The sequence below is a fragment of the Vombatus ursinus genome, unplaced genomic scaffold, assembly GCF_900497805.2.
Source record: "Vombatus ursinus unplaced genomic scaffold, bare-nosed wombat genome assembly UNPS02014863.1, whole genome shotgun sequence".
Taxonomy (NCBI): domain Eukaryota; kingdom Metazoa; phylum Chordata; class Mammalia; order Diprotodontia; family Vombatidae; genus Vombatus; species Vombatus ursinus.
Genome location: NW_020954641.1, coordinates 24395480 through 24414783, shown reverse-complemented (window position 1 = coordinate 24414783; position 19304 = coordinate 24395480). Strand labels below are relative to the sequence as shown.

General features: G+C 41.2%; 1 protein-coding gene across 2 annotated transcripts in view; it reads right to left on the bottom strand.

Annotated features, from left to right (window-relative positions):
• ADAM19 (ADAM metallopeptidase domain 19) overlaps positions 1–19304 on the bottom strand; it is a 146108-nt gene that overhangs the window by 79099 nt on the left and 47705 nt on the right. For both annotated transcript variants that reach the window (XR_003567289.1, XM_027841891.1), the window contains exon 4: positions 10212–10290. Coding sequence is in view for 1 of the 2 variants with exons in the window: in XM_027841891.1 (XP_027697692.1) it covers positions 10212–10290 (79 nt within the window). In the remaining variant the exon portion in view is untranslated. The remainder of the gene's footprint in view (positions 1–10211; positions 10291–19304) is intronic.

The window sequence follows — 19304 nt, the reverse complement described above, 5'->3', positions numbered from 1 at the left end:
CTATTTTCACTTTGTCTTCTGGCTCTAACAGTTGCAGGCAGTTTTTATTTTATTATTTTTTGGAGTATGGTAACCAAATATTTTGTTTGACCCTATTTTGGGGAAGTTCAATAATCCGCAATTAACTATTCTTTTTGTGTTTTTGAGGTTACCTGTTTTGATAGTAAATATCTCATTTGTTCATTTAATTTTTCAATTTTTAACTTAGTTCTAGTATTTCTTGTTGCTTCATTGAATCACTGAATTCTCTTCACTCCACCCATTTTTTAAGGTATCACACACTTGGTTAAGGTGTATCTACTTTTTGTCTTAAGCTATTTCATTTTCTATTTCTTGCTTAAGCTCTTCATTTCTTCCTTCCATCCTTGGAGTCCTTTGTGGCTAATCCATTCTTTTTTTTTCCGAGAATTACACGATCATTTCTCATAACATTTATTACTGATGTGTTTTGTTTTTATATTACAAACATTTACAGATTGCCTCCATTCCATAAGAGGTCTCTTGTAACAAACACAAAGCAAAAACAAACAATATGGTTATGTCATCTGAAGGTGCTTGCAACATCCATAATATTCCATAGTACCCACTCCCTCTTTATTTAAAAAAAAATTAACATGTTTATTTTCTCTTTCTCTGACCCCCCCAATTACATTGAAAATAGATAAAAAAGCATATTCCTTATAATAGATATGCATAGTGAAGCAAAACAAATTCCCTCAGCTCTATACTACACATACATATGTACAAGAGAGAGATAGGTGATTGATAGATATAGATGTCTCATTATGCAACCTAAATCAATCACTTCTCTGTCAGGAGATGAAAGCATGCTACATCATTGGCCCTCTAGAATCATGGATGGTCACTGTATTGATCACAGCTCATAAGGCATTCAAAATTGTATGTCTGCAATATTGTCGTACTACATACATTGTTCTTTAGTTTCTGCTTATTTCATTCTTCATCAGTTTATAACAGTCATCAAAATGGTTCACGTTTATAATATTGACATAGTACAAATTGTTCTTTTGGTTCTGATTATTTAACTCTGCATCAGTTTATATAAGACTTTTCACGTCTCTTTGAAATCATTTATTCCTTCATTTCTCATACAATAATAGTATTCTATCACATTCATATACCACAACTTATTTAACCATTCCAAAATTCATGGGCATCTTTTTAATTTTAGATTTTTTTACCACCACAAAAAGAGCTGCTATAAATATTTTTGTATGTATAATATCCTTTCCTATTTCTTTGCACTTTGTTGGATGTAACAGGCCTAACAGTGGTACAAGTAGGTCAAAGGACATGAAACTTTTTGTGTATAATTCCAAATTGCTTTCCAGAATGCTTATATCCATTCATAGGTCTATCTACTGTGTATACGCTATTATTTCAAACTTATTTTCTTCCTTGGGGATTTTATTATGGGATTACCTTAACTGATAGTATTTCCTTATTAAGGAAGGATCTGTTTTTAATTTTCTGTTTGCTCATGTCTACGGCTTCAGTTTCTTGATTAGGAACCTGTGCCAGGCCCAGGGCCTGCCCCTTTTTACGCTCTTGAATGGGATGAACAGGCCCAAATCCTATCTCTCACTGCATTTCTGGAGTAGGATGTTATATTGAGGCTAGATTCTGTCTCTGATGCAGTCTAAAGGTCACTGCCCTGTGGTCTCTGGGTCAGAAGCTGTCTGGAGCCAGACTGTGCCTCTGAAGTGTGACTGCAGCCTAAAAAAAAAAAAGAAAGAATGAAGTGTGACTGCAGTCCTGGTTTAGAGCCAGGAATTACATGCAGTTTTGATGTTAAACCCCACCCACTAGCATAGTCTACAGCATTTCTTTATCTTCTGGGGATTTTTCACCTGATAGTACTAATCTTTCAGTTTCCTGGAGCAATCACCTGCTAGAAGTGTGTTACTTTAGGTCTAGATCCCTGAAACAGCCCCATTGGAAAGGAAGCTGGATTGAAGCTAATTTTTTAAGACACCTCTGTAGTCTGAGCTTACTGGCATTAGTTTAGTAGTGGAGAGAGAGCCAGACTTAGACTCAGAAGACATGAGTTCAAATATTGCCTCAGACACTTGGTAGCTCCTCAACTCTGGGCAAGTCAGTTAACCTCTGACAGCCTTAGTTTCCTCATCAGTAAAATGGAGATAATGATAACACCTACTTCACTGGTTCGTTATGGGGATCAAATGAGATAACATACATAAAGCACTTTATAGACCTTAACATATTATAAATTCCTGTTATCATCATCATCATCATCATCATCATTACCAGAGTCCTTAACACCAGGAGCTGTCTTTGCCTTAGATCCTATCCCCTTATTTATAGGATGAAGGAACTCAGAGGCTATTTTATTTCATTTTAAAATTCTATTTGAAGTTTTAATTCAATAGATATTCCTCAGGAGACCTTGGTCTGCTTAGAACTCTTCACATTACCATCTTAACTAGCCATTTTTATTATTGTAGCCCAAGACTCTCTCAGTTGAATAAAGGCCAGCCCTGAGTTTGAGCTGCAGACCATAGCCTTGTGACAGGGCACAGCTAACTGGCCCACAAGGGGACTGAACTCATGACTTTGACCTTTTTTTATAAGATGCTCTAATCAACTGAGTAAACCAACTACAGATGGAGGATGAAGGCTATTTAGGCAGCAGAGCTATTGTTAGGAATTCTGGTATCTGGACAAATTTATTGAGTGACAGTTGGGTACAATCACACTAAGAAAGGTAACATATAGTTCCTCCCAAGAGTCTGGCTCCAGTCTCCAAGGCATGGCCCAAGACCCTTAACCCCCACACCCCACTCATCAGCAGGAGACAAAACAGGAGGAGGAGAAGGAAGATATGGGATTCAGTGATTATGGTAGGTAAGTCCTGGGAAGCACCCAGGAGTAGAACAATCAAAGGTCACTGAGGGTCAGGGGTTATGAGCTGTAGTACTATCAAGAAAGTGTAACCCCCAGACTTTTGCACCCTGGTCCCCTTTCCCTAGTTTTGTGGGAAATTACTTTCACAGGTTGCACAGTAATTAGCATAGCTGCAACCTCATTTTCTTCTGGATTTTAAGATGCTGGCTGGTGGTGAAATTTCTTCAACATCTGGGATTCATATGTTTTTGTTCAAATACACACAACTCTAGTAGACAGTAGGAAGGAAAGATCTCTCTCTCTCTCTCTCTCTCTCTCTCTCTCTCTCTCTTCCCTACCCCCAACTGATATTGGCATAACTAGCAATTACTGGCCTTCAAAAGAGAAGGGTTAGCTTTCGCTTACCCTCAAGTCCATAAGGAAATTCCTCCCCATTGGACAATTACCCCTGTTCTTTAAAATCCTTCACTTATGCCTGCTATCTTTTCATGCTATCATACTATAGTCTTCTCTTCCTTTGATGATCAAAATGCTGGAGGAAAAAATTTGTCTAAACTTGCTGCCTATGCTTTCTCACCTCCAACTCATTTCTCAATCCCTAGCAATTTGACTTTTAAACCTACTCTTAACTGATACTATTTATTTCATGGTTATCAATGATCTCTTAATAATTAACCGTAATGTTATTTTCCAGTTCCCATTATTTGACCTCTTGGGAGTTTTTGACAATGCCAACCACCCAATGCTCCTATACCTTCTCTCCTCCTTTGGTTTCCATAACATTGTTCTCTCTTCTTATTTGTAGACTATTCTTCCTCAGTCACTTTTGCTGAATCACCTCCTAAGTATAGGAGTCTTCCAATACTCTGTCCAGAGCCTCTTCCTTCTCTATGATTTCTCTTAGTGATCTCATTAGCTCCAGTAGGTTTTATTACCATATTTATGTAAATGACACCCGAATCCATATACCTAGCTCTAATTTCTCTCCTAATCTCCAGGCTCTCATTGCCAACTACCTATTAGATATCTTCACCTAGATATTCCATTGGTATCATAATCTCACCATGTCTAAAACAGCACTCATTATATTATCCCATAAATCCACTCCTCTCCCAAACTTCCTTATTTCTGCTTAGGACAATGTCATCCTTCCCAGTCACATATGGTAGCAACCTCAGAGCCATTTTGGATTCTTCCCTTTCATATCCAATAAATTGCCAAGCTTTATCAATTTGACCTCTACAACCTCTCTCATATCCAATAAACTGCCGAGCTTTATCAATTTGACCTCTACAACCTCTCTCATATTCTTCCCTGTATCTCCATCCACAAAGTGACCACCATTATCAACTACGCCTTGGACGAGTGGAGTATCAACCAAGCAGCAATTTAAATGGAGTTACAGGAACACAGGACAAAGGTGAGCCAGCTCCACCATCCACCTCCAGTCTTACTAAGTAAAGGTCTAAAGAAACATGAATGATACCACTAAATCCACTCAATTTTTTCACTCCAACTCAAAAATCAGGCAGATCTGAGAGCCCTGCCACTGAAAGAGTTGTTTCTCAGTGGCCAAAAAAAAAAGAGTCAAAAAGATATATGGGATCTGAGAGACTCTTGTTGAGCTGACTGAGTGTGGCAGTACATTTGACACACAAAATAGCTAAAATATACATAAAAGCTACACATGATTTATGAGCCTATGATTTCACAGAAGAGCTATTACCAATCACTCACACCAAAGGTGCCCACTTAGCAACTTAAGTTCAGTATATCAACAATGGATGGTACTGGACTGAAGAAAAACAATGTAAGAGATGACATCAGTAAACCTGCAGATGACATCAGCAGCTCTGCAGAAGAGTGTAGCAAGCAACTTTAGAGGCAGAAAGGTGCTATAGCAGGCACTAAACCATAGGAGCAGGAGAGCTGCCTCCACACCCATAAGGGAGATTTCCCATGTTATGGAACTTAACAGTCTATGTTAATTAAATGTCTTTTGCAATGAGTCCTCTGGTTTGGTATGTTGTTTTTCTTTTTAAAGAAAGAAAGAAGTATAAGATCATAGCTCATAGCCTGTGTTTTTAAAATAACAGAATCTGGGCAGAGTTTTCAGAGGCTTTTAACTATACTGTTAGCTTTCTTGCTTCTATCAATAAATAATCAATCAATAAACTTTTTAAAGCACCTCCTATGTGGTGAGCACTGTGCTAAGCTCTGGTCTCTCCCCTCTCAAGGGACGCAACCAGAAACTCAACTCTGCCTGCAAGCTTCACCTGGTTCCTCCTTTGCTCCATCTTCTTACACAAACTCTCTGAAACCCATAGAATATCATGTCCAGTTGTGCAATGAATACCCATTGTCTGCTTTCCTTAAATATCTTGCCTAGAATAGCCCTGGAAGAAGATGTCAAGGCAATTAACCAGCTTCATGATAGCTACTTCCAGTATCCCCAGCAGTGTGGAAGCCTCTTGGGATGTTTCCCTGCTCACAGTGTGCATATCACCTGAACTTTGTTCTACCTCATTTCCCTGATAAGGTTCTCTGTTCACTGTACTGACCTACTGAATCTCAATCCCTCAGGCTCTCCCTACTAATGACACTAGACTAGAAGAAAAGAGTAGTCCATCTCTTCCCATTTCCAACTCCATCTCTGCCCCTCAAGAGAGGACCTAATGTCCCTTCCCAGGTAAACATGTAGAGACAATCATCCTGATTTGGTCATCGAATCCAGAAGACCTTCAGCCAAGCCAAGAAAGAAAGAGAAATTATTTCAAGGCAAGACTGTAAGAGAGGTCATTTAGAGCCAATACAATATCCTCCTGAAGCAGGCCCCAACTAGAGATCTGGCTCTGAACTTCATGAAGTTTCTTTAGCCAGGTAACTTAGATGCTACAGCATTCATCTTGTGCATCTGGGTGTGGTGTTTGGGAAATACCCACCACAATGTTTTTGCCCTTAATTTACTCTCTATCTATCCAAATTATTTGTGTACATAGTTTCTCTGGCTCCCACCACACACACACACACACACACACGCACACACACACACATCTCCCCCATTGATTCAATTCAGAGGACAAAAGAAGGTATATACAAGAGACATTGAAAGGTGAAATCAGTAGTCCTTACCAACAGCTTAGATATGGGGAATGAGAGATAGTGAGGAACTAAGGGTGACGCTTAGGTTGTGAGCCTGAGGAACCGAGAAAATGGTATTGTACTCAACAGTAATAGTGAAGTTTGGATGTTTGGAGGGTTTGGGGTTAAAGATAATGAGTTCCGTTTTGAACATGCTGAATTTAAGATGTTTATTGTTTAGTTTGAGATGTCTGAAAGGCAGCAGGAGATTTGAGGTTTGAAGTAAGCAGACAGGTGAGGGTAGAATAGGTAGATTTAAGAATCATCAGCATAGAGATGATAATTAAAATCATGGGAGGTGATGAGATCACCAAGACAGAAGTACTGAAGGAGAAGAGAAGATCCAGGGACAGAACCCTGTGGTTAGAGGGTACAATGTGGATGAGAACTCTGCAAAAAAGACTGAAAAGGAATGGTCTGATAGATAAGAGAAGAATCAGGAGGTAGCAGTGTCCCAAGAATCTAGAGAAAATAGAATATCAAGGTGAAGAATGATCAACAGTGTCAAAGGCTGCAGGGAGGTCAAGGAGACAAAGTCATTAGATTTGACAACTAAGAGACCATCAGTGACCTTGAAGAGAGCAATTTCAGTGGAATGATGATGTTGGAAGCCAGATTGTAAGAGGTTAAGAAAAGAGGAAGAGGGGAAGAAGTAGAAGCACCTACTTTAGACGGTCTTTTCAAGGAATTTAGCCACAAAAGGTAGAAGAGATATAGGATGAGAGCTAGCAAAAATGGAAGATCAAGTGCAGGCTCCTTGAGGACAGGGGAAACATGGGCATGTTTTTAGGCAGCAGGGAAGGAGTCTAATGAGATGAATTTAGTAAAGATAAATATGAAGTTCTATACTTGGGTTAAAAAAATCAACAGCATAAGCATAGAATGGAAGACACTTAGTTAAACAAGATAAAGATCCGATTTTAATAAACTACAAGTTCAAAATAAGGCAACAGCATGACACGGCCCTTGGCTAATCCTTTCCCTTTTCTTGGTCTCCCCCCTCTAGGCTTCATCTCTCTGCACCTCACCAACAAAAAATGAGGTCCATCCAAGATCTAATTCTATGATCCTATGTCAGCCAAAAAAACTTAATGTGATTCTGGTCTACACTCAGAGGATGACTAGGATGAGAGAGTTAATAGTCTTTCTGCACTCCACTCCTGTCACAGCACAGGTGAAGTACTGTATGAATCTCTAGATTTAAAATCTAGAGGAAGACATTGGCACTTTCACACACAAAGAGCAGGGCTTCAATGTTGAGGGGTCAAAAGAAACATTCCACACAAAGATTAACTGAAGGAATTATGCAGGTTTAGCCTAGAAAAAAGGAGACTTGGGGAAGGTGGGAGAACATGATAACCATCTTGAGCTATCTAAAGAGCTATCATGCATAGGGACTGAGGTTATTGTGACTATCCTAGAGAATATAACTAGGCTAAATGAGTAAAAGTTATAGAGAGGCAGATTTCAACTCAATGTATGTAAAAATGTACAAGTCATCATAGCTGCCAGACTCAGGAGACAAAGGGTTCTCTCTCAGTAGAATTTTTCACATGGAATCTGGATGAACACTTGTCAGAGATGTAGAGGAATTATTAGTCAGATATGAGTTTGTTTGTTTGTTTGTTTGTTTGTTTGTTTTTTGGTTAGGCAATGGGGTTAAGGTCACACAGTTAGTAAGTGTTAAGTGTCTGAGGCTGGATTTGAACTCAGGTCCTCCTGACTCCAAGGCCAGAGCTCTATTCACTGCGCCACCTAACTGCCCCAGATATGAATTTTTAATATGACCTCTGAAGTTCCTTCTATTTCAGAAATTCTCTGATCCTTAAGGTTGGAGTCAAAGATAAAAACAGATTATTCCAGATTCATTTTACCCTTTGGTTCTCAAAAAAAAAAAAGAAACCCAAACCAGAATTAATTTGAGAACCCACTGTGACAGGAACAGGGGAAAGAATCTATAACGAACCCTAAACAATAGGGTTTGGAGGAAAGGATGGTCAACATTGCACCTTCTGTATCACTAACTCAGGAAATGTGTATATCTTTGTGGGCTCCCTACTATCTCATGAATCCAGTCCCATCACTCAACTGTGTATTATTCAATAGCACTCTTGAACAAAGACTCAAAAGAAGGTTATTGGGTAGTTGGGGTGGGGCAAAAGAGGGATGTCTGTGTCTCCAAAGGAATTGCATGACATCTCCCACAAATGCAGATGCCAAGGGCACAGAGAACAAGCAAATCATTAGCATCTATGAAGTCACAGAATTCCATCCCTGCTCCTCATCCCTGGGGGAGTCAACTACACCAGGAAGGATGAGCTCACCAACTTTCGCCAATCTGTGTTTCTAAGACTGTGACCCATTCTAATCCATGTGGAGCAGCAGTGGCAAAAGCATGAGGCTGGCAGCAGAGAGGAAGACAAATTCATGAAGTCTTTGTGAATGAATGGAAGCCATCTGGCCTGGCCCATGACCTCCCCAAAAGGCTGAGAACAGAGCTCACCCTCAAGTGAAAGGTTCCATCAGAAGGGCAAGAGGAAGGAGCAGATTCCTAGAACTCTAGTCACAGCTGGACAGCCTCCTGGGAAGCTGAGTAACACCACAGATTGTATCATTCTTGCCTATGCCCTCTTAAAAGAAGATTCTCACCATCAGGACTAGCTCTCAGCAAAATTGTAGAAAGGGCAGAGTTTACCTTCAGTAAGTCCCTCCACTCCCCTTTCTAAATTCTTTTCTTCCTGGGAATCAGGAGGCCTGCACTGACCCAGCTCTAGACCTCTTTTTACTTCTACCCAAACTTACCAATCCTGTCTGGAAGGCTGTTGTACCAGAACTAATATGAGAAACTATTCCAAACTAAAAAGTTGATAATGACTTTTTTCCTTCATTCAACATTTACTAAGGGCCTCCTGACCACAGTGTTCTTGTCCTTAATATGACTTAATGTTTCACCCTTCCCAGATACCATTTTTATCTTAATAATATTTTCAGTACTTTAAGGAATAAGCAGTGGGGGAATTTCAGGCTGTAAGCAGCTAAGGCAGATAAGAGCTCTCCTGATGACCCCCAAATCACAACATATAGACCACTCTACCCAGATCTCCATGTAGCTTGAGCCCCAGTCACTGGCAAAGCCACATGACTTATTAGAAGCAGGAGCATATAGAGGGAAGAGTGCTGCCTTAGGAGCTGCAGGGCCTGGGTTCAAACCTGACTCTATCACTTACAACTTGTATGACTTGGGAGAAATTACTTTACATCTGTGCCATAGTTCTCTGTAAAAAATGAGGGTATTAGGTGAGATAGCCCTTAAGGTCCCTTCTCACTCTAAATCTGTGACTTAGAGTCAGAAAACACAGGTCGGAATCCTACTCTGACCCTCATTAGCTGTGGGGCATTCAATCAATCAACAAGCATTTATTGAGCACCTACTATATACCCCGTACTGACTGTGCTAGGTGTTGGGGATACAAACACAAAGATGAAATAGTCCCTGCCCTCAAGAATACATGTGTGTTTTTATGTGTGTGTGTGTGTGTGTACACATACACATATGTGTATATATATAACACATATGACATATACACACACATTAAGTACAGGCAGATCACATACAAAATAAATCAAAAGTGGCAGGAGAATGAGGGCACCAACAGGTAGGAAGGAAGGAACCAGGAATTCTAAGAGGCAGAGGTGAGGAAGGAGTTAATTTCAGAATGGAATAGAACTCTGGAATGCTCGAACAGAGGGAAGCATGAAGGTAAAAACTGGAGCATCATGTGTGAGGAACAGGATAGCAGACAGTCTGGCTGGACCACAGAGTGTGCGAAGGGCAACGTGTCTATGTAGGATAGAAGGTAGGAAGGGGCCAAGTTATGAAGGGCTTTAAATATCAAACAGAGGTATTTGCCTTTGTCCCGAGAGACAACAGGAAGGCACTGGAGTTTACTGAGTAGGGGAATGATATGGTCAGAGGACACTTTGGCAGTTACTGATCGATTAGAGAATGAATTGGAGAGGAGAGAGATTTGAGGCAAATAGGATAGAGGAGAGCTGATGAAGATCTGAATCAAGGTGATGGCCATTTGATGAGTGAGAAGGTGTTTGACGTGAGACATGTTGTGGAGGAAGAATGAATAGATCTGGCAACTTATTAGATGTGTGGGGTGAGAGAGAGCACTCACCTCCCCTTTCAATGGCGTGACTTGACGATTTCCACTTGGTGTATACTGGATTTCTGTGAAGCCAGGAGCAAAGAGGTACCTGCAGATGGCAAAAGCAGAACCAGGCTTTGTTAGGACTAGGAATACCATTTTCCCAGCAAAATCATTTACTGATCTTAAACACTTTCAGAAAATACTCAAAGTAGGTTCCCCTCTGGAAAATACCATGCGTGTTCAAAATTACAAGGAAAAGTATTATGTTATTAGGCATTTTTCATTTATTCATTTAATCAGCAAACATCCATTAAACAATATCTATAAGCAATGTACTATGTTAGCTCCCAGGGACAAAAAGAGATACACAACACAGGTCAGCTCCAAAATTTACAACATAATCAGAAAAAGAAAAAGAGGAAGTTAGGTGACACAGTGGATAGAGCCCTGGGCCTGAAGTCAGGAAGACCCGAGTTCAAATGTGGCTTCAGACGTTTACTAGCTAGAAAAGTCACTTCACCTGTTTGCCTCAGTTTCATCATCTGTAAAATGGGGGTAATAATAATAGCACCTAACCTCAAAGGGTTGTTGTGAGGATCCAATGAGATCATATTTGTAAAGTGCTTAGCACAGTACCTGGCATATAGTAGGCACTATATAAATGCTTTTTCCCTTTCCCTTCCTTTATGGTAGCCAAATAACTCTGATACAAGAGAAAGTGAGCCTAGTAAGAAAAACCTGAGAGCATCACCACATAGGAAACAGGAGATGTCTGTTAAATGGAACTAAATTCTTGTATCAGCTTTTCAACAGTGGGAGAAATAAGTCAAAACCTAAAAAGAACATGATGGGGCTTATCTCATATCAGGATAGTTCTAAGATTTCATTTCAAAAGGGTTTGGAAAGGAGTGGCAACATTCCTTTAAGGATACTTCTAAAGGGCTTGAAAAGCACAAGTTGCCTTCTCTGGACTTTTCTGGCTGAAAAATGCCCTTAGACTGTACCCAGATAGACCGTAGCTCCCTTCAAGGATCCTGTCAGACACAAAGGGCCTGAAAAATGAGGAGCGAAACAGAGGAGTATCGGCTGTTAACTCTACACTCCCAGGGATGGCTGCTGTGTGATGTGGCTGAGGCTCTCCAAAGCCAGGAGGAGACATGCAGAAAGCAGAGTAATTTGTACTTTCTATGAAAGTCAAAGAGAAAAGAGAGGGGGACAAAACCATTAAAGGAAAAGGAACAAGATTTTCTTTCACTTGGGAAGTAGATTAAATACAGGAAGAAATGAATGACACAGTCAGAAACAATCAACCAAGGTAAGGACTTAACCGCACATAAAAAAAGGCTACTCCAGATGCAATGTGGTACATAGGAAAAAACAGAGAATTGGGAATCAGAGCATCTGAACTAGAATCCAAGCTGTGCTAGTTACTGTCAGTGTAACGTGCATTAAAAATAATAGTTAACACATATGTTGCACTTTAAAGTTGGCAAAGTTATTTACATACCATTATTCTCATACAGTATCTCATACTCTGAAGTGGGTGTTATTATTATTGTCATTTTACAGATGAGGAAATTGAGGCTCAAAAAGGTAGCAGGTGTCTGAAGCAGGATTTCAACTCAAGTCTCCCTGACTTCATGTCTAGCACTTCATCCAATATGGCATCCACCTATTTCAGTAGTCATGAGTCATTGAATTCAATTCAATAAACATTTAAGTGCCTACTATGTATCTCTCTGGGCCTCATTTTCCACATCAGAAAAGTGTAGAAAGTTGGACTAGATGTTCCCTAAGGTCCTTTTCAGCTCTAATTCCTATTATTTTACCCATTCCCATACTAGATGGTATTTAAACTTTCTAACCTAATGTTTAATTAGATTTTCCCAAGTCTAGGTTAACCTTCGTGAGCCCCTCTAGGTGACCTCTCTCTTGGGCCATGAAGATAACAAGGGTTTTGTCCCCCAAAGATGCTCTTTCCCTTTACTCCATCCATATTTGACTACCTGAGTATTCTAGCATGGAGCTGGAATTGAATGTGCATACAAAAGGATCATATGCCCATCTCTCAGTTCATTTTTGGGCTTTTTCTTCTGGCATCTAGTGAGGCAAGAACTGTTGTGAACTGCTGGATTTGGAGAGGAACAGTGGTTACTCCATCTCCCACCCAGCCACCATGTGTCTGTGAACACAAGAGTGTCTGTTTCCTTAGGGTTTATTCTTTCTTGATTTTAGGTATTCTGAAAAGGGAGTGTCCAGGTGAAAGGTGAGACCAGGAGATCCATACAGTGGTGAGGAACCTGCAGCCCTGAGGCCACCTGTGGCCTTCTAGGTCCTTGGGTACAGCCTCCTGACTGAGTTCAAGTCTTACAGAACAAATCCTTTTATTAAGGGGATGTGTTCCGTGAAGTTTGGATTCAGCCAAAAGGCCACACTTGAGGACCTAGTGGGCCACATGTGGCCTCTAGGCCACAGGTTCCCCACTCCTTCCAAGACATCAGAGGTCCAACTAGTAACCAGAGCTGTTGGCAGCAGCAACAGCAGCCAAGTCCAGTGAGGGACCAGGTCTGTAGCCAAGCAACGGTCTTGACCCTGCCCAGCTGTGGACTGACTTATCAGCTAAGACACTGCAAAGAGACAGCCCAGCTGAGCAAGGGGAGCAAGTTGTCCAGTGCTGAACTCGCCTCAAAGCAAACTTGATAAAAGGTGCCCCTTGTCCCAAGTGTTCTCTACGCGTGTGCCTCCTCATCTTTGAGCCCACTCTCCCCAGCTACTGGACATGTGCAGAGGGGAGAGGGAACCTTTGGTTTGGGAAGCGTTTTGTGACTTCTATCCTCACTAAATGCTCTCAGTGAAGATCCTTTCTGTAAAAGCTAACTTGTCAGCTGGTCGGTCAATATTGTGGAGCGCACATTATCAGGGCTTGTGGATGACAGTAAAAGAAACCCTTACCCATCATGGTTACCCCTGAAACCCTGAGAACAGCAGTCATTGCCTTCTAGGGGACTTAGCCAGTTAGTCCAGTGGCATTTGAAAAAGTGAGTGAGCCCAGAAAGGCTGCTATACATAAATGAGGCCTTTCCTCACCCCTCCAATTAACAGTGCCCTCTTCGTTAAAAATTTACTTTATATTTATTTTGTATATGCTGATTTGTATATATGTTTTGTCCCTGATAAGTTCCTTGATGGTGGGGACTTTGTATCCCTAGTTCTTGGCAAAGTATCCAGCACATAGCAGGCACTTAAAACTGCTTGTGGATTAATTGGTTATCACTAGATAACTTCCTAACATGGGAGAGAAAAGGAAATACAATACAGATAGCACTTCTAACTCCTCAGAATCTAAAATGTCCCCTTAATGCAAAAGCACACAAAAATGACTGATATAGCAAATGTATATTCTCACCAACCCATTCACACTACAGTTAGGCCATAAAAGGAGGGCCATGGATTCTCCTCTGGGGAGACTGGATGAGAAGCTGGATGTTAAACCCTGCTTGGGAACCTCAGGAATCCACAGCAATGACCAGGGCTTCAGAAGAGACAGTATTTCCAAGCCAAGATTCCTGGTCTCCCACCCCCACTCCCTTCTTTGTGGCCAGATGGAACAAGATGCTTAAGAATGGTTTCTCTTGTCACATTTCAACCCCCCACCCCTTCTGCTTCCAGACTTTGGCCAGAAAATAAGAGGCAGCAGGGAGATTTAACAGAAAGCAAAACACAAGAACCATTTGTGTACAGAAGCTCTTGGTTCAATGGAAAGTGTTCCTGCTATGACAGAATCTCTCTAATCCCCCCCAAAGTCCTTGCATGTGACTCCCCATATTTACATATGCAGCCCTTATCTCTCTCCTAACCTCCTGTACCACATCACTAATTGCCTGCTGATCATCTCCACCTGTATGACCCATCAGCATCTCAAACTCAACACATCCAAAACCAAACTCATTATCATTTCCCCTAAATCCACACCCCCTTCTTCCTTCCGTGGTTCTTTGAAAAGCCCACCATCCTTCCAGTCACTTCAGGCTTGAAACCTCAGAATCAGACTCAACTCTTCCATGTTTCTGTACCTGTCATATAGAGGAAGCTACCAAGTCTTGTCAATTCTTTCTCTACAGCATTTTATATAGTACCTGCACACAGGCTAAGTGCTAAAAAATGCTTTTCATTCATTTATTCTTTCAGAACATCTCTACCATCTGCCCCTTTTCTCCACCCACATAGTCACAGTTACAGTCATGGTTCAGGTTATTATCATCTCTTGAATGGACTATTGCAATAGTCTCCTAACTGGTCTGCTTGCCTTCAGTTTCTCTCTCCCTCATCTTTCTGTCACAAAACACCAGACAGATTTTCCTAAAGCAGAGATCTGACCACATCACTCTCCTGCTGAAGAAACTTCAAGGGTTCCTTATTATTACCTCTAGGATAAAATAAAAATAATTCTGTTTGTCATTTAAAGACCTCCACAATCTAGCTCCAAATTCTCCTTTCAGAATTTTCTCACATCTCTTCCCCTTCACACATTTATTAAAGAGCCTACTATGTGTCAGGCACTATGCTAATCATTGAGGATACAAAAAAAGAGGAAAAAGACAGTCCTTGCCCTCAAGGCGCTTACAATCTAACAAGAGAGACATATAAATAAATATATACAAAGCAAGCTATATATAGAATAAATGGAAAATAACAGGAAGAAGGCACTAAATTTAAGAGGGGTTAGGAAAGGCTTCTTGTAAAAGATGGAAGCCCAGGTGGTCAGTAGTCTGAGCGTAGGAGGGAGAGCATTCCAGGCATAGGGGACAGGCAGAGAAAATGCCTAGAGCAGAAATATGGCATCTTGTTCATGGAACAGCCAGGAGGCCAGTGTCACTGGAGAGAAGAGAATGTGTTGGGGAGTAAGATGTAAGAAGACTGGAAAGGTAGGAAGGGTCTAGTTTATGAAGAGCTTTGAAGAGCATTTTGTATTTGATCCTGGAGGTGACAGGGAGTAGGGAGAGTGACATGGTAGGACCCACACTTCAGGAAAATCACTTTAGTGACTGAATGGAGGATGAACTAGAGTGGGGAGACACTTGAGGCAGGCAGACCCACCAGCAGCTACTGTAATAGTACAGGAATGAGGTAATAAGGGTCTGGACCAGGTTGGTGGCATGTCAGAGGAGAGAAGGGGATATGGTATTGGAGACATGTTGCAAAGGTGAAATCAACAGACCTTGCCAACAGTAGCTCTGGGGAGGTGAGAGACAATGAAGAGTCCAGGATGACTGACTTAGTGGTATCCATTCTAATTCCTAGTTCTGTACCTTTGCATAGACACACACCCATGGTCAAAACAGTCTCCTTCCCCACCCTTTCCTCTTTAAATCCTGAGCTTAATTCAAGACTCAGGTCAAGTGCCACACCCTACAAAAGTATGTCTCCACCCTCTTCTCCCCAAATTATTTTGATTTTACTTTGCAAATAATGTGAATCTTCTTATATGTGCCCACACTGTCTATCCCTCTTTCACTCCTTCCCCATCACCAGTAGACTGTAAGCTTTTTGAGGACCAGGCCTACTTTCATTTTTGTCTTTTTATCCCTACCTCCTGGCATAGTTCCTGGTACATAGAAGTAACATGAATACTTGCTGAATCAAATTGAATGTCCAATAGAAGTAGTAGCACTCCCTAAAGAGTTCTAATACTAATAATCAATTCCCTTTTTACATATTACTTTAAGTTTTGTGAAATGCTTCCTTTACAATGTCTCTCTGAGGTAGGTATACAGGTATTATTACCTATATTTTACAGAAGAAAAAAAACAGTCTCAGAGGAAAGAAATAACTTGGCCATGGTCAAAGAGCTGGTATGTGCACTAGAGGTGGGATTTGAACCCATGTGCCAAATCCAGCATTCTTTCTCTGGCATCAAATTACCTCAATAAGTCCTTATTAGGCACAGCAAATGAAAGTGCCCATCAAACACATGGCAAATGTATGTTTCGGAGCATTTACTCTCAGCTTTTAGAGTTCTCTCACTAACTCTTTTTTTCGTGGGTTGCCACGGCCAGAGAATTCATCACCTTCAGGCCAACTTCCTGGTGATGACGCTCCCCATGCTATTTAGGCTGGTCCTCTGACAACAGACACTATCCATCACTGGGACCCAGGAACAAAGTAGGAGGCAATATATTAAAGAAAAATATAACTGGAAAAGACGCCCATGAAATATTAAAGGATGCAGAGGAAGGCCTCCAGCACATTGGGTATATATATTTGAGAATTACAGACAAGAATTACACATGATGAGTAGTGTAGATGTGTGATCTATACCAGTGGATAGAAAATCCACATCGAGGAGGTCACATAGGAGCTACTTTGGTAGACTATCACAGAAGAGAGGTGGCCTGGGGCAGTTAGCCAGTGTGCCAATAAGCAGTGTTTTTCTCCATTCTCCCTTGAGCCCAGACTGTTTAATAGATTACAGGTTGTTGTTGTTTGTGCTTTGTTTTTGAAGAGGACCGATGACATCATGGGGTGATGCCTTGACTTGTACGTGAATTGTATTTAAGTGAGATAGAATTGCACAAAGTTGTCAGCCTCACTCTCTCTTTCAGAGTCATCGAAGTCCAGTGAATGGTAAGACAAAAGTCAGGATGACTGGCTATCAGCTCACAGATTAATGGTCCTTCTCCAGGGCCTTCAGCAAAGCTTTGAATTCTCCCTCAGAGAATATACCCTCGGTTATATAAAAATACTAGCATTTAGAACAGCTATTCTGCAACAATTTGTAGCAGTGGAATGAATTTTAGACTTGGAATTAGGAAATCTGGGATCATATTCAGACTGAAATTTACTAACTGTAAGACTGTGGTGTTAAATCACTCCAACTCTCTGGGTCTCAGTGATAGCACCTATAAAATGGGGATACTTATACTATCCACTTCACAGGGAAGTAAAGCTCTGAAGAAAACTCTGATCAGCTATGATACCCCATATAAACATAAGCGAACCCAAGGGCCCTGAAAAAAACATTCATTTGATGAAATTAAGATGATCCTGAGAGAACCACCCTTCTTCCCTCAAATACTACCCCCAATTTCTCAAGTTTTTATCTTTGTCCCTACTACAATCTAATCTCTTTTTAAGTGTTCAAACATTGTTCTTATCTGGGTAAACAGACCCAAAACTGATGCTAACATTATAGCCACCCGGTAGAGCCAGGTAGAGCCCCATATCCCCAACAGCATCTGCTTCAGGGCTGGCTGACTACAAAGCTGTTGGTCCATAAGTATTTGCTCCCAGTTGCCCAAACTCCTAACCTTGATGTCTTACTCAATTCCTTATTCTCCCTCACTCCACATATCCAATCCATTGCCAAATCTCGTTTCTACCTTCACAACATTTCTCATGTATGTCTCCCTGCCACTCACACAGCCACCACCCAAGTTCAGACCCTCCTCACCTCTTGTTAGGAGTATTGGAGTAACCTACTACTAATGGGTCTCATTGCCTGGATTCTTTCCCTCACTCCAACCCATCCTCCATTCAGCTGCCAAGGCGATTTATTGAAAGCATAATTCTGACACATCTCTCTGCTCTATGAGTTCCAGCAGCTCCCTATTACCTCTTGGATCAAATGTCTCTGTTTGGCATTTAAATATTATATTCTCAGCAATGCAAGGATCTAAGACAACTCCAAAAGACTCGTGATGGAAAATGCTATCCACATCCAGAGAAAAAATTTTGGAGTCTGAATGCAGATGGAAGTATGCTATTTGCTCTCCATTTGTTGTTTTGTTTTGTTTCTTCTTTCTCGTGGTTCCTCCTATCGATTCTAATTCTTCTTTACATCATGACTAATGTGAAAATATGTTTAATATGAATGTATATGGAGAGCCTTTATCAAATTTCATGCCATCTTGGGTAGAGGAGCTAAGGGAGGGGGAGAAAATTTAAAACTCAAAATCTTATGGAAGTGAATGTTGAAAACTAAAAATAAATAAATTTTTTTAAAAAATAAAGCTCTTTATAACCTAGCCCAGGGGTGGGGAACCTGTGGCCTAGAGGCCACATGTGACCCTCTAGTTCCTCAGTCAAAGGGCCACACTTGGGGAACTAGAGGGCCACATGTGGCCTCCAGGCTGGCCACAGGTTCCCCACCCCTGGGCTAGGTTATAAAGAGCTTCTTACCCCATCAGCATTCTCATACCTTACTCCCGTCCCTGTACTCAATGATCTAGCTTCACTGGTTTACCTTTCCCCACTTGCAGAGCTCATCTACGTGCCTTTGCACTAGCAGTCATCCATTCTTAGAATCCTCTGCCTCTGTTTCTCTGGCTTCCTTAAAGATTCAGCTTGAATCTCACCTCCTGCAGGAAGCCTTTCCTGGTTCCCCCAGCTGCTGTGGCCTTCCCCTTTCAGACTTCCTTAATCTATTCTGCATCTTAAAGAAGGAAATGGCAAACCACTCCAGTATCTTTGTCAAGAAAACCCCAAATGGGTCACAAAGAGTCAGACACGACAAACAATGACTGAACAACAACAACTCTGTATCCATCTTGTATGTACCTCATTGTTTACATGTTACTTAATGCCCCACTGAGCATACATTAGAATTCGGGCTTCTTGAGAGCAGGAGATATCTTTTGCCTTTCTTTGTCTCCCTAGTGCTCATTAAGCATATGATAAATGATGGTTGACTGACTGTGATTTAAGTTGCCAAGGGTCCAAACCAGAAAATATAAAAGAAGACAGTGGAAAGGCTAAAGCAATATCTATTACTATCTATATGACCTTAGGCAAGTTACTTACCCTCTCTAAGGCTCAGTTTCCTCATCTGTAAAATGATCCTATGATCCTATAGTCTTGGCAACAAGCAGTACGACGGAGGAAAGCACTGAAGCGCCAGAGACCACCTCAGGAATGAGGATTGGTACTGAGACAAGCCATCTCCAGTGGAACCCATCCCCACTCCTACTGAGGCAGCCCAGACCCTAAATGGCATTTTACTTCAAGGCTGCCTAGAATCTCAGCCAGACCAGAGCTCCATCCAAAATGACATACATCCCTAAATTATAATGGCTGCACAATGTCTCCCTACTGTGCTCCTCCACCAACACCCTCCTCCAGTGT